Source organism: Vulpes lagopus, chromosome 12 (genome assembly GCF_018345385.1).
Source record: "Vulpes lagopus strain Blue_001 chromosome 12, ASM1834538v1, whole genome shotgun sequence".
Taxonomy (NCBI): domain Eukaryota; kingdom Metazoa; phylum Chordata; class Mammalia; order Carnivora; family Canidae; genus Vulpes; species Vulpes lagopus.
Genome location: NC_054835.1, coordinates 26,303,720 through 26,316,069, shown reverse-complemented (window position 1 = coordinate 26,316,069; position 12,350 = coordinate 26,303,720). Strand labels below are relative to the sequence as shown.

The 12,350-nt window shown below is 50.7% G+C and overlaps 1 protein-coding gene across 3 annotated transcripts in view; it reads right to left on the bottom strand.

Annotated features, from left to right (window-relative positions):
• Positions 1 to 3,084: 3,084 nt before the first annotated feature.
• The window catches only part of TBX4 (T-box transcription factor 4), a 32,171-nt gene continuing 22,905 nt past the window's right edge, over positions 3,085 to 12,350 (bottom strand). For 2 of the 3 annotated variants that reach the window (XM_041726097.1, XM_041726096.1), the window contains exons 6-9: positions 9,039 to 9,191; positions 7,967 to 8,055; positions 7,609 to 7,844; positions 3,085 to 5,059 (exon numbers count right to left, since the gene is read on the bottom strand). In XM_041726097.1, coding sequence (XP_041582031.1) covers positions 4,440 to 5,059; positions 7,609 to 7,844; positions 7,967 to 8,055; positions 9,039 to 9,191 — 1,098 coding nt within the window. In that variant the 3' untranslated portion in view covers positions 3,085 to 4,439. The remainder of the gene's footprint in view (positions 5,060 to 7,608; positions 7,845 to 7,966; positions 8,056 to 9,038; positions 9,192 to 12,350) is intronic. The other variant, XM_041726098.1, reaches the window with a different exon arrangement.

The window sequence follows — 12,350 nt, the reverse complement described above, 5'->3', positions numbered from 1 at the left end:
GAGAATTTCTGTGATCCTCAGAGCACTGGGACCTGTTTGCCCTTGTTAGCGAAGAGGGACTCTGGACGCTCTGCAGACCCCGTCAGGCTGTGGTAATGAGCAGGGGCTGTTTGAGCTGCAAAGTGTAAACCTGGTCCTTCTTAGTGAGACTTCGCAGAAATCCCACTGGAGATTTTTCTGCCCCTGCCCTGTCTACTTTCCTTCATAATGATAAATGGCTGAAAAGAAAACTATCTAATCTCCAAACTGCTTGCTTTTTTTCTACTCTTTCTTCAAGGAGAGAAAGAAGAACACAGTCACATAAAACAGAGTCCTTCATCGCCTGCTTCTCAGGAGACAGTTCTTTCCCTTTTCATCCCGGGCCTGTTTCTGATCTCTGATGGGCTCTCACTGAAAGCTCCTGCCGGCCTCTCTAATCAGCTGCGACAGACGACAGACGCTGCAGTTGCTAGGGTTGCCCATTGAAATTGAATTGATTGCCCGGCCCCTTTGCCATTTTGTTCTGCACACAATTGCTTAATAGCTGTCACCTTGGCTTTGGGTCCCAGCCGGCTGCAGGCTGACTGGTTCCCATTACTTGAGATGGCCAGTGCAAGTTCATCACCTTTACAGGATGTCCCTGATTGATTCCGTATGCCTTGGAGACCTGCAATATATTTGCATAGGAGGGAGCAGGGCGTTGCTGGGGGATGGAATAGAAATCCCTTGGCCTCGGGAACTGCCAGGTTTAGCTGCTGGGCTGGCCATATTTGAATCATTACCGGGCTTCTTGTCAGGAGTCTGGCCTCTGCTGACATAGCTGCTAATGAATTTGTAAATTTTTAAAAAATACCAAACAACCCAGCCTGTCCTAACCTTTGCTGTCGCCACCTGCTGCCTGGGTGGGGACAGCAAACAGAACCATGTTTTTCCTGCCAGAGCTCCGTGCTGGTCTTTTGAAATGACAGTCGCTCCCTCCCTATCCCTTCCCCTGCCTGCCAAGTGGGAGAACTGGGGCTCAGAGGGGGACATCTTTCAAGTGAAATCCTTTGCACTGGGAACTACTTCAATTAGACAGCAGGGGGAATGTTAACATGCCCTCCGGCCTTTTAAGTGGGTTTTAATTTTATGTTGTAAGATAAGACACTGCAAGGCTGGGGCTGCTACTTCTCCAGCAGGCTCCATTAGTGGGGCGAGCCGAGGCCTCTTGACCCCCTGAGGCCCAGCCAAGACTGGAAGTTGGTTTGGTTTTTTAACAATTTGTCAGTCTGACCCAGCTTCTCTTCTCTCTCCTTTTCCCTTTTGTTGTTCCAGGTTCTTCTGTTGTTGGAGGGCAGTTGGGTAGCCGAGCTGCCACTGAGAGCCTAGCCCCGTTTTCCCCAGTGGCAGGCCCTAGGCTGGAGAGCAGAGCCCTGGGGGAGCTGCCTGTCTATGGCCTCACAGCTGAATATTCATCAGGTTTTTTTTTTTTTTTCTTTCCCCTTCCCAGGCAGGGCACTGGAGAAGCAGACACTTTTCATGTGGCAGGTTTCTGGCCCGATGATGTATGACCTGTTGGCTCTACTGAATGGTGCCCTTTGTTCCAGGGTATCCCATGTGCCCCCTTTTTATTGACTTGTTGATTCAGAGGGGCAGGAAAGTTTCACAAATCCCACTGCAGGCCCTGCTCTCCAGCCATGCCCAGGTGGGGAAGCCCAAGGATCTCACGCTTCCCAGAAGACTAGGAGGAAGGTATGGGCTGCCTAGAGGCAAAATGTTCCTTGAGAGACAGCTTTCTTCACCTTGGACTCAGACAACTGTGTGTCTGCAGAGAGCCTGAGAACCCACATCTAGCTCCCAGTCCTCTGTCTGGGGTTCTGGAAGCGTGGAGTATCCCAGAATGCAGTCTAAAGCCAGAAGGAAAAGAGCAGAGCAGGCATGAGTTAGGAAGAGTCCACCCCTTCCCCTGCCCCCTAAGCCAGGTTCAGTTAAGTTTTTCTCTGTGACCAACCAGCCCAAGATGGGATCCAACAGCCAAGGAAAGAGGAGCTTGGCCTCCTTCCACAGGAAGAAGTTTATGCAGAGAGCCACCCTAAAGACTCAGGGTGGTGACCTGGGAGAAACAGATGACAAGGTTGACTTTTTACCCAGCAGGATACCTCATCTTCATCCTGATGAAGAAGAGGGTTTAAAGAACACCTATATCCTTGTCTCCTCTTCTTGTGACTTCTCAGACCAGCTAGCTATGGAGACGGTGGACGACAATGAGCAGCTCAGGAAGAGGAGCCATGAGGGAAGGAGCAAGAGGCAAGGGGTTATAAGGAGGACACACCTTCCAACACCAGTTTCCCTTCTAATCTAATAGGGTGAACCTGGACTGAATTTCATCTCCCTTCTTCCCACTCTATCTTGTGGCCAAGCTTTAGGGATCTGGCTGAGGAGTAGGAAGCAGAGGTCTCTGCAAGGACTTGATTCCTTTCTCTGGGATGCAGGAGGTTGATGAGCTCATACATCTGACTGCTCCAGGAAGCCCCTGCTTCTCACTCCAACCTGCTCTTCAGTTCCTTGTCAGAAGAAGCTGCACAAATCCCACCAAGAATTCCCTGTTCATAAGACCACTCCCCCCAAATTACCAGGTTGTGTGTTGACTACTAAACAGTGACAGATTCTTGTGTGCTTCCTGTCTTGGCCTCCTGGGATCTTTGTGGGTCCCAGAATCCAGACCCATCATCTGGGGAATAGTAGGCCATCAAAGGTACGATTGTTCTGTTGGCTCTAAATTCCTTCACTCTAGGCTCAGAGGCTCCATGGTATAAATGCTCAGAGGCACAGAAAAAATACCAGCAAAAGGGAGGCTGAGACCATTGCTGAGCCAAGAAATGACAAGTCAATAGTAAAGAGCATCCACACACTTCACAGTTGTAAAATGGCTTTATGTTCTGATACGTAAAATAGAATGTCCACGCTATATAACAAAACACTTGAAGTTCCATATCCCCTGTTGGCTATTGTGTCTTCTAATAAAGTTTAGTCTGTGGTGTCTGTGTGTGTGTGTTTATATATATATTTATATATATATATATTTATTTATTATTTACTTAATATGTTTTTATCTAAACATTCTTAGTTTTTAACATCAAATGTGTAATAAAAACTTAAATAGATGTCTTTCCAAATACCCCCTCCAGCATTCATTTTATTGTTTATTCATTTGTAAAAAGCAAAGCTGAATTTGACATGTGGCCTGCATTTGTGAGAGAGAGAGAGAAATATATATATATATATTTATTTATTTATATAATATATAAATAGCTATTCGGCATGCAAAGAGTTTAGTGATTTTCCAAATTTGATTACAGAGTTCACACCAGCCCCGTGGATGGTCTGGTGATATTCAATGCTAAAGAGCTGGGTTAGGGACTACATGATCCACCTCACTGGAGAGTTATCCTTGCTTCTCTGAGCTCACTGGCTGAATTTACTGGAAGAAATGAATGTTTTCTCAATTCTTGTTTTTATTTCTGTTGGGCTTTCTTGCTCCAGAGGCGAGGATTTTCTGGGAGCAGAACAGGCTCTGCCTGGCAGCAGCTCCAATGTGGTCTCTTGGGGACGTTGCCAGGTGAAGTGTGTCTCGTAATTGCCAGTCATAGGATGCAGATGGTGCCTGAGAGGCCGAGTCTTATACATGAGAGAGAGACTGGACATTGGGGACTGAGGGGAAGGACTTTGTACTGTATAAGAGAACCTGAATGATGACAGAGATGCTATTGGTTGCATTTTCCCTCCTCTGGAAGGAAAAAAAACATTTTTTAATACCCATCAGGTGGCACTTAGCACATGACCTTCTCTGAAAGTCATCCCTCAGACCTCAGAACTGAGCAGTCAGCTCTACTCTCAGGGTGCACTTTGTGGCTTAGCTGAGCGCATGTCTCGGATAGTCTCACAGAATCTCCAGAAGCCAAAAGAGTGGGCCTCCTGCTCCCCAAACAAGATTTGCAGCTTCTCTTGCTAACTAAAGGCCAGGAACTCTAAGATGTACACAGAGCCCTCCCACCCCAGCAATGAGAATCTCCCCACAACCTTCCCTATGAGAGAGACCTCTCCACCTGGCCCCTGAGAAAATCAAAGATTATATTATCAAAACCTTTAAAGAACTCACATGAACTCTCCACTCCTGTCCCATCCATGCACATATCAAGAGATGTGAGATAACAGTGGACCCAGGTCCTGCAGCAAAAATTGCTTCTTAGATAATTGTGGGTTGTTTTTTTTTCCCTTGTCGTGGCCTCAACTGTAGGTCAGAAGGTGGATGCTCTCCCAAGTGTGGGCACACACACGTGCACACACAGACGCACACACACATACACACACGCATACACCCTACCCTTTGAAATACCTTCCTGTGTTTCTGGTAGCGCAGGCCACCCACAGAGGTTAACACTGGATTAACATGGTCCTGGGGCTGTCCGGGGACATGGAAGTCATCCGTCAGTCCAGTTCTCTACAGTTCCCATTCCTGAATGATACTGTAAGGAAGCTTCCCGGGACAAGGAGAAGCTCTGAGAGTAGAGGAACTCGTTGGCGGCATTCAGGTGTGGAGAGGGGGGCTTCCTCTCACACACAGAGGGGAGGCCGCGCTCCCTCTGGAAGGAGGTGGTGGGCCCCCGCTCCCGGACCTGAGACTGGGAGAGCTGGTTGTAGACACTGAAGTGGCTGTTCCCTGGAGGCTGGGAGCTCGGAGCGGAGATCGCGGGCAGCCGAGGCATCATAGTGGTGGCGGTGAAGTGCGTTGGGAAGGACTGGTAAGGCACAGTCTCCATCGTCTGAACGCTGTAGCTTGTGTACGGTGAGACAGACGTCCACATGTTACAGCTCAGTGGGGGCGGGGGCAAGTCGTCCACTCCAGACACCCCAGTAATCTCAGGCCCTGAACCCGAATACATACAGGCTTCCCTCGGGGTCACCTCACTGCAGTAGGAGGGGCTCAACATCTGTTGGTCGTAGGGAGGGGGAGAGCGGAAATAATGATCCTCTCCCACTGCAGGGGGAGCTTCCAGATAGGATCGCTTGCAGGGTAAGTCCAGATGGCGGGCACTGTCTGCTGGAAGACAAAGACACCTTCAGGACGAGCCATTTCCACCAGCCTGGGACCCATGATACCCCTCTAGGATGCCAAAACAATCCTGCATTGTCATTCGGGGCTTGCCCTGGACCCGTATGGCCATGGCACTCCCAGAGTCATTTTAATCAGCTACAGCTTTTATAAGGTGGCAGCAGCCAAGAAGTGGTCAGAGTGTGGACCCTGCTCAAAGGCCACAGGGGACACCACATCAGTGGACACTGAGTGATGTGGTTACCCAAGCGGCATATAGCTTTCATCCTTTGCCACCCTGACTCTTGGGGCTGGGAAGAGGCCTTAATGTGCACTGGCATTCTTAGGCTGGGCCCACCCCAGCCAAGGAAAGTGGAGGCAATTGCCAGGCCAAACCAGGCCCAGAGGCCACATGTGTCTGAATTAGCCAGAAAATTAAAGCCACAATGTTTCTGCCTTAATCCTCAGCTCCCAGGAAGGCCTTAGCTAGCCAAAGCTACTCGCAGGCACGTTCCTGTTGCTTTTAGAAGAGGAAGTAAGCCCTACATGTGTTCAATGAAGTCCCAGCAGATTGTTATTATACAGATTCCAACATAACAGTGTTTACCAAATTAAGAAATGGAGCTGATAATAAGTAAAAGGTGACTTGTACTTTTAAGGCTAAGCTTATACTCTCTTTGGGGAAAGATGACATCAGCTGCCCCAAACCACATATGTGTGTCTTTCAATGTCCTCAACCATGACAACTTGACTGTCTGGAGTGGCACATCCTCCCCTGGGGCCCAGGGATGACCCAGGCCTGAGGACTTGGCAACCGCCCACTCAACAAATCTAAGAACACTTGTCCAATTGCTTCACTTGGCTTCCTTCCTTCTGTTTTCTCTAGGGATTCATCCTGAGAGCTGTGTGTGTGCACAGGGTGGAGGGACTGGGGAGATGAGTGGATGGAGTTTGAGGACCTACATTCACCTCTATCCTCTGCCCCACTGGAAGTTCTTTCCCTAAAGAGGAGGAACTTGCCTCTCTCTCTTACCAGCTCTCTCCTTATCCCTTACTCATCCCTCGTCTCTATCTTCTCTCCAAATTCCTTCTTTCTCTCAAGATCATGAAGCTCTTGGACTTGGAAAGTGGCCCAGTCACTCTAGGTCAGGAGTGAGCAAACTTCTGGAAAAGGCCAGATAGTAAATATTTTAGGCTCTGTGGGCCACAACGGAATCCGCTGCAGCCATTTGACCCTGCTGTTGTCACATGAAAGTGGACACAGATAATAGGTAAACAAATGTGTATGTCCGTGTTCCCATAAAACTCGACTTACGGATATTAAAATTTTGAAATTCATTTAATGTTACATATCATGAATCGTCATCATTTGTTTTTTTTTTCAACTATTAAAAAATTGTAAAAAGCATTTATGACTCACAGGCCAAACAAAACCAGACAACAGCCTAGATTTGGATCAAGGGCCACGGTTTAGTGTCCCCTGCTCTAGGTCATTCGTTCTGATAGGACTGGAGCAGAGGATCCTCAGAGCTCCACCAGTTTGCTCCCTAGGACCTAGGTGGAGAGAACATTCTGGATTCTAAGGAAAAGCCTCCCAAACTCATTCCCAAGAGAATTTCAGGGGCCTTGAAAATTCTTCTAGTATAACACTATTTGTCTGTATTATAGATGGAGGAACCGAGACTGGTACCAGAGCACAGATGTTCCAGTTCCCAGCTCAGGGCTCCTCTTCTTCAAAGAAAAAGAAAACAGTTCTTTGCCTGTCTTCCTGGAACCCAATCTACACCCACAATAGCTTATTTCTATTCTCAAGAAGCCTCTGCAGATCCTGGTATGATGACGTGAGAAGCCTGTTTCCATGACTGGGTCATCCCTGTTTTAGGATTGAGGTTGCTTTGATAACTGACAGCCCCAATCCGAAAACCTCTGGACTATGAAGGCTTCAGCCTCCCCCTATGCTTAGAGACAGAGCCCACCTGACTTTGGGTGATCTGCCCACACCTGGAGGCTCTGCAAGCAGTGGCTGTAAAGCAACACCTGGCACTGGAGAGGGGTGCCAACAGGGGGACTGGGAACATCAAGGACATGAGCTGTCTGTGAAGACTCTAAAGACTGCATTAAAATCAAGAATCAGGGCAGCCAGGGTGGCTCAGCGGTTTAGCATCGCCTCCAGCTCAGGGTGTGATCCTGGAGACCCAGGATTGAGTCCCGCATCGGGCTCCCTGCATGGAGCCTGCTTCTCCCTCTGCCTGTGTCTCTGCCTCTCTCTGTGTGTGTGTCTGTCATGGATAAATAAATAAAATCTTTAAAAATAAAATAAAATCAAGAATCAACATCCCTGCACTAAGCCTAGCCATGGTCCCTAACCCTCCAGGCTTGTTCTTCCACGCCACAAAATAACTAGGTGTGTGTGCGCGCACGTGTGTGTATGCATGCACAGATGTGTGTTCACACACGTGTGCACCCATGCATGTTAGCAGGGATAGTGGAGAGCGTTTATAGGAAGAGCTTTATCCCTCGTTTGACCCTCTAGGGCTTCCGGACTAGGAGAGCGCTACCTCGTCTTTTCAGGCAGTGATAGAAGAGGCTGGAGTCCCTCTGGGCTGGGAAGGTGTTGAGGGGAAGGTCCTGTGGCTCAGCCGCAGCAAACTGCATGTGAGCCCCATTCTCATACTGGTAGTGCTGGAGCGCCTGGTGGGCACCATGCAGAGGGCTGACATCAGGCTTGGCGGAGAGCTGGGTGGAGACGAGCCTCTGTCTCATGATGCTTTTGGAGATCACAGGATATTCTTTGCTGGAGAGGTGGGGAGCACAGCGACAGGAAGACAATAAAGATACTCGGAGGGTTCCCAGGTCTGTGTGTGGGAACTCAGGCTGAGCTCCTCCCCACCCCCACCCCAGGCCAGGCAGCCCCACCTCTGCAGCCGAGCCACGCGCAGGTCACTGTCATCACTGCCCCGGAATCCCTTGGCAAAAGGGTTGTTCTCAATCTTCAGCTGTGTGATCTGTCAGGAGAGGACACGCAGAGTGGCTGGGGTAGAGGACTGAGCTGGCTTCTGGCCCCCCTCCCCCATCCCAGGCCCATGTGGAGTCTGCGGCAGGGTCTCGGGAAGTTGCCCACACCAGCCCTCGGCCAGCCCAGCCGGCAGTCTTGCTGGGTCCTCCTTGTGTGCAGCATTCACGTCTGGCTCCTTGCCGGCTTTCACCCACCCTACTTGCTACAGACCTTCTGACTGTCTCTCCTGTTCTCCTACCACCGTGCTGCCTGCGTGCCTGCAACAGCTTCCCATCTGTGTCACCCCATCCAGTGCATCTGCCACATCAGCTTCTGAGTGGTCATACTGAATGCAAATCTGACTCTTTTGCCTCAAATGTGCCATATCCTATGGCCCTTCCCCAATATCCCCAGCCCATCTTGCCAGTCTCAACGTGCATGATGTGAAAAGCCCCAAGAAAGGTAGCATGGTCAAAGGCAGAGAGACAGGGGAGAGTGGCCAGTGCAGGGATTGGAGGCCATCTGGAGTGGTCAGGCTGGGGAGGGGGTGTGGACCCCTCTGACCACAGCCTGGGAGGGGCTTCCAGAAGGCTCAGTCTCCTGGCTTCCACACAGCTGACAGTGCCCTGAGGCTCCTTTCCCCATTATTTCCCCTTTCTTGGCAGGCCCAGAATCTGATCTTCAAATCCCACCAGGGCAAAGAAAGTTATAGAACAAAATAGCCTAACATTCAAGCCACACTGAGGCAAGCTCCACACTCTTGGTTTTTACAGTTCTCAACTTTGTCCATTCCCCATAATTACTTCGCACTGGAGATTTGGGAGGCTGCTCTCTCTTCCTGCTCTTGAGTTGCTTTCTCAATGCTCTGAGGGACAATACAGGTATCCAGGGTGCCTCCAACTCACTGCATGGAGGCTTCCCTTCCTGCCTCATCTGTAGTGGCACAGAAATGCCAGGCAGGGTCAGTGGTGGGGGCCACGGAGGTGGCTGTACCTTGTGATTCTGGTAGGAGGTCACAGAGATGAAGGAAGTCTCTGGGAACACATGAGTGCAGAAGGCTGTGTTTTTGGAGCCGAAAGCATTGTTCTCATCAGCCTTCACGATGTGTAGCCGTGGCTGGTACTTGTGCATGGAGTTGAGGATGATCTGGAAGAGAAGGATCTCTTTCAGAGCTCCAGGTCCCCACCCTCTTGTCCCTGGTCTCAGTCAGCTGGCCTTGGGCTGGCTTTCACTCTCCTAAAAGCCCAGGCTCCAGGGCCTGACTTCTGGGACAGGCCAGAAAAGTGCTAATGCTCCCAAGTGAAGAAGCAGGCTCTTGGGCCCCAATTCAGACCCGATGATCACCACTCAGCCTCTCTGCTCCAGACCTAATGCCTGGCCCCAAGACCTTCGTGATGGCACAAGTTGTTTCATGGCAGTAATGGAGAACTGAATAGTTTAAAAGCCCAAGTGACCTCAGCTCAGTGTAGCAGGTGGAATTCCAAACTGTATGCAAAAGTCCAGAGGAGGTCACGGACCTGCTGTATGATCTCAGACAAATCACTGGACTTCTCTGAGCCTCTGTTTTCATATTTGTAAAATGTCATCCCAATATATAACTTATCTCCCTCAGGTTTCCTGCTCCAGCTGCCTCTTTTCCCTGCTCCTCCCACTCCTCTCTCTGCACTGCCTGCCCTGTGACCTGCCTTTCCTAGAGATACCTGCCAGGGTACCCAGAATGGGGGAGGAGCTGAGGAAAGTATCCCACTTTGGCTTTTTTCATCTGCCTCAACATTTGCAGAGGCCTGCTGCAGGGGTTCTGGGGAGACCTAGATACACCAGACTGAGCTGCCCTCAGACCTGCTAGAGGCAGCTCACAGCCTGGAGCCTCCATCATGGGCTAGAGTTTCAGGTGCCAACGTAGGAGAGAGCAAAGTTCTAGGAATAATGCCAGAGAAGGCCAGAGGCCCCACACACCCATGAATCCTTGAGGATGGCTGGGGTTAGGGAGGCACCCCACCAGGCAAGAAGAGCCCAGGAGGCCTGGCCTCGGAGGAGCTCCTGGAATAACACACAGTAGTTGCTGCTGCAAACCTGCTTCATTCGGCTGTGCCCCACGGTAGCGGCTGCATCATGTGCCATTAAAATGTATTTTTTATCGTTGACATTTGCCAGACGCCCTCCCCATTGGAGGCAGGACCAGGAATTTGGGGCATTTTATCAGCACCGCTGTTTTTGTTAACCCTTTGGCTCCTATCCTGGCGGGGCAAGGCTGGCCCTCCAGCCCCACTACTCTCTGAGCTCCTGTCTCTCCTCCCTTTCCTTCTAGGAGTGCCCTTTCCTGGCTAGTCCTGCTAGCTCCCACCCTTCCCAGTTCCCAGGGCCAGGTGTGGTGCAAGATGAAACCCCTGAGCGATCAGAGAGCCAGAAGAAGGGACAGGACCAGGCCCTTCCACGGCAAGCAAAGGCAGAAGCCTTAGTCTGGGAAGGCCCCATGTCTGGCATGCCCGCAGGACAGAGACAGCCCAGAGGGCTGACTCAGCTACAGAGTAGGTGCATCAGGAGCTGGGCTGTGGCCTCTGACCTTCCCTGGGCTCCTTGGTTTGGCTGGGTGATTCTATCCAGCAGGAGCTAGCTTCTCTGCCTCCTACAACTGGCCGTGCCCCCTTCAATCCCCAGTGACAAACCTCTGGACCCTCTCAGGGCAGGTACCCCAACCCCATGCCAGGTCCTGCAGCTGGGGACCCACTGCTCAACTGGGAGCCTGCCAGGTAAAAAATACTCAGAGTGGACACACAAGTTCTGCCTTAGGAGGCCTCAATGAACATCCATTTCCAGGAGGCTAGGGAGAGGGATGGGTCTTGGGAAACGCCTCCCAGGCCCTTTAGGTTACTCTGTCCCCCCTACACTGTCCCCCAGCTGCAGGACCTAGGTTCCCAGAAGACCTGAAAACTAAACACCTGGGAGGTGGCCTAGATGTCTCCAAAAGTCCCCAGAGTCCCACCTCTGGGCCTTTTCACATGCAGTTCCTTCTGCTTGATCTTCTTTCCCATTCCCTCTCACCTCCTGGGGTTATCATCTCAAGGCCCAACTCTTCCATGAAGCCTTCCCAGATCACTAAGTCCTGTTCTGAACTCCTGATTCTGAAACTTCTTCCCCATGCATTGTCTACTAGGTGATTGGCTGCTTCCTACTGGCCTCCTGTTCTTCTTGTCCCTTCAATTAAATTATAAGCTCCTCAAGAGAAAGGGCAATATCTTTCACTCCTTCAGTACCTCTGGCCTCCTTTATCCCAAGACAGGAGCTAGTAGGTGCAAGGCAGGACTACAAGAGTGGGAAGACCTGGACCATGACCACAAACCCTCTGTCCCTGACTCTCCTACCTTCCTTCGCTCAATAAAGACAAGGTGACCTCTAAGGCATTTTTTAGGTCAAAAATAGAGTTTAAACTTGAGCACAGGGATCCCTGGGTGGCGCAGCGGTTTGGCGCCTGCCTTTGGCCCAGGGCGCAATCCTGGAGACCCGGGATCGAATCCCACATCAGGCTCCCGGTGCATGGAGCCTGCTTCTCCCTCTGCCTGTTTTTCTGCCTCTCTCTCTCTCTCTATCATAAATAAATAAAAATTTAAAAAATAAATAAATAAACTTGAGCACAGACCACCTCTCTGTGAGCGCTTGTATGTTGCAGCTCCAGAGTGGCTGGACTAGCTCCTGTTCATGCCGGCTCTCCTAGGGCGGGGGGGGGGGGGGGGGGGAGCACAGACAGTGGACTGCAGGGCCTCGGACAGATCCAGGCACCCGCACAGTGAAACTGAGCTGTCCCTTAAGGACACCTTTAGACAAGTGATGGCATCCGCTCCACTCCTCTGCCACCTGAGGAGTCCTGGGCTGTTATCAGTCTGACCAGAGCCCTGAGTATCATCAGCTGCCCTGCTCCTCACTGACACTCAACCTCCAGGTCTGGTCAGTGACCAAGTCCGTGACTTCATCCTCAAGATAAAAAAAGCCTCTCTATTCCCACTATGCAGCCCTGATTCAGCCCCCCAGTCATCTCTCTCTGGGTTTAGGACCACCTCCCTCCTGTCTCTATCTACCTCCTCTCCATCGTCACATCCTACACATCAGATCAGGTCACTCTCTTGCTTAGAACCTTCCAGTTCATCCAGGAAGACTGATCACTGCCTGAGAGCAGAGCCTTTTGTAGTTCCTCCTCTTGCCTCCCCATTCCTGCCAGCATTTAAAGCTCACTAGATGTCTTATATTCATAATGCCACCTTTGATGGTTCCCTCTTGCCCTCTGGGCTAAAGGCCAAACTCCTTAGCCTA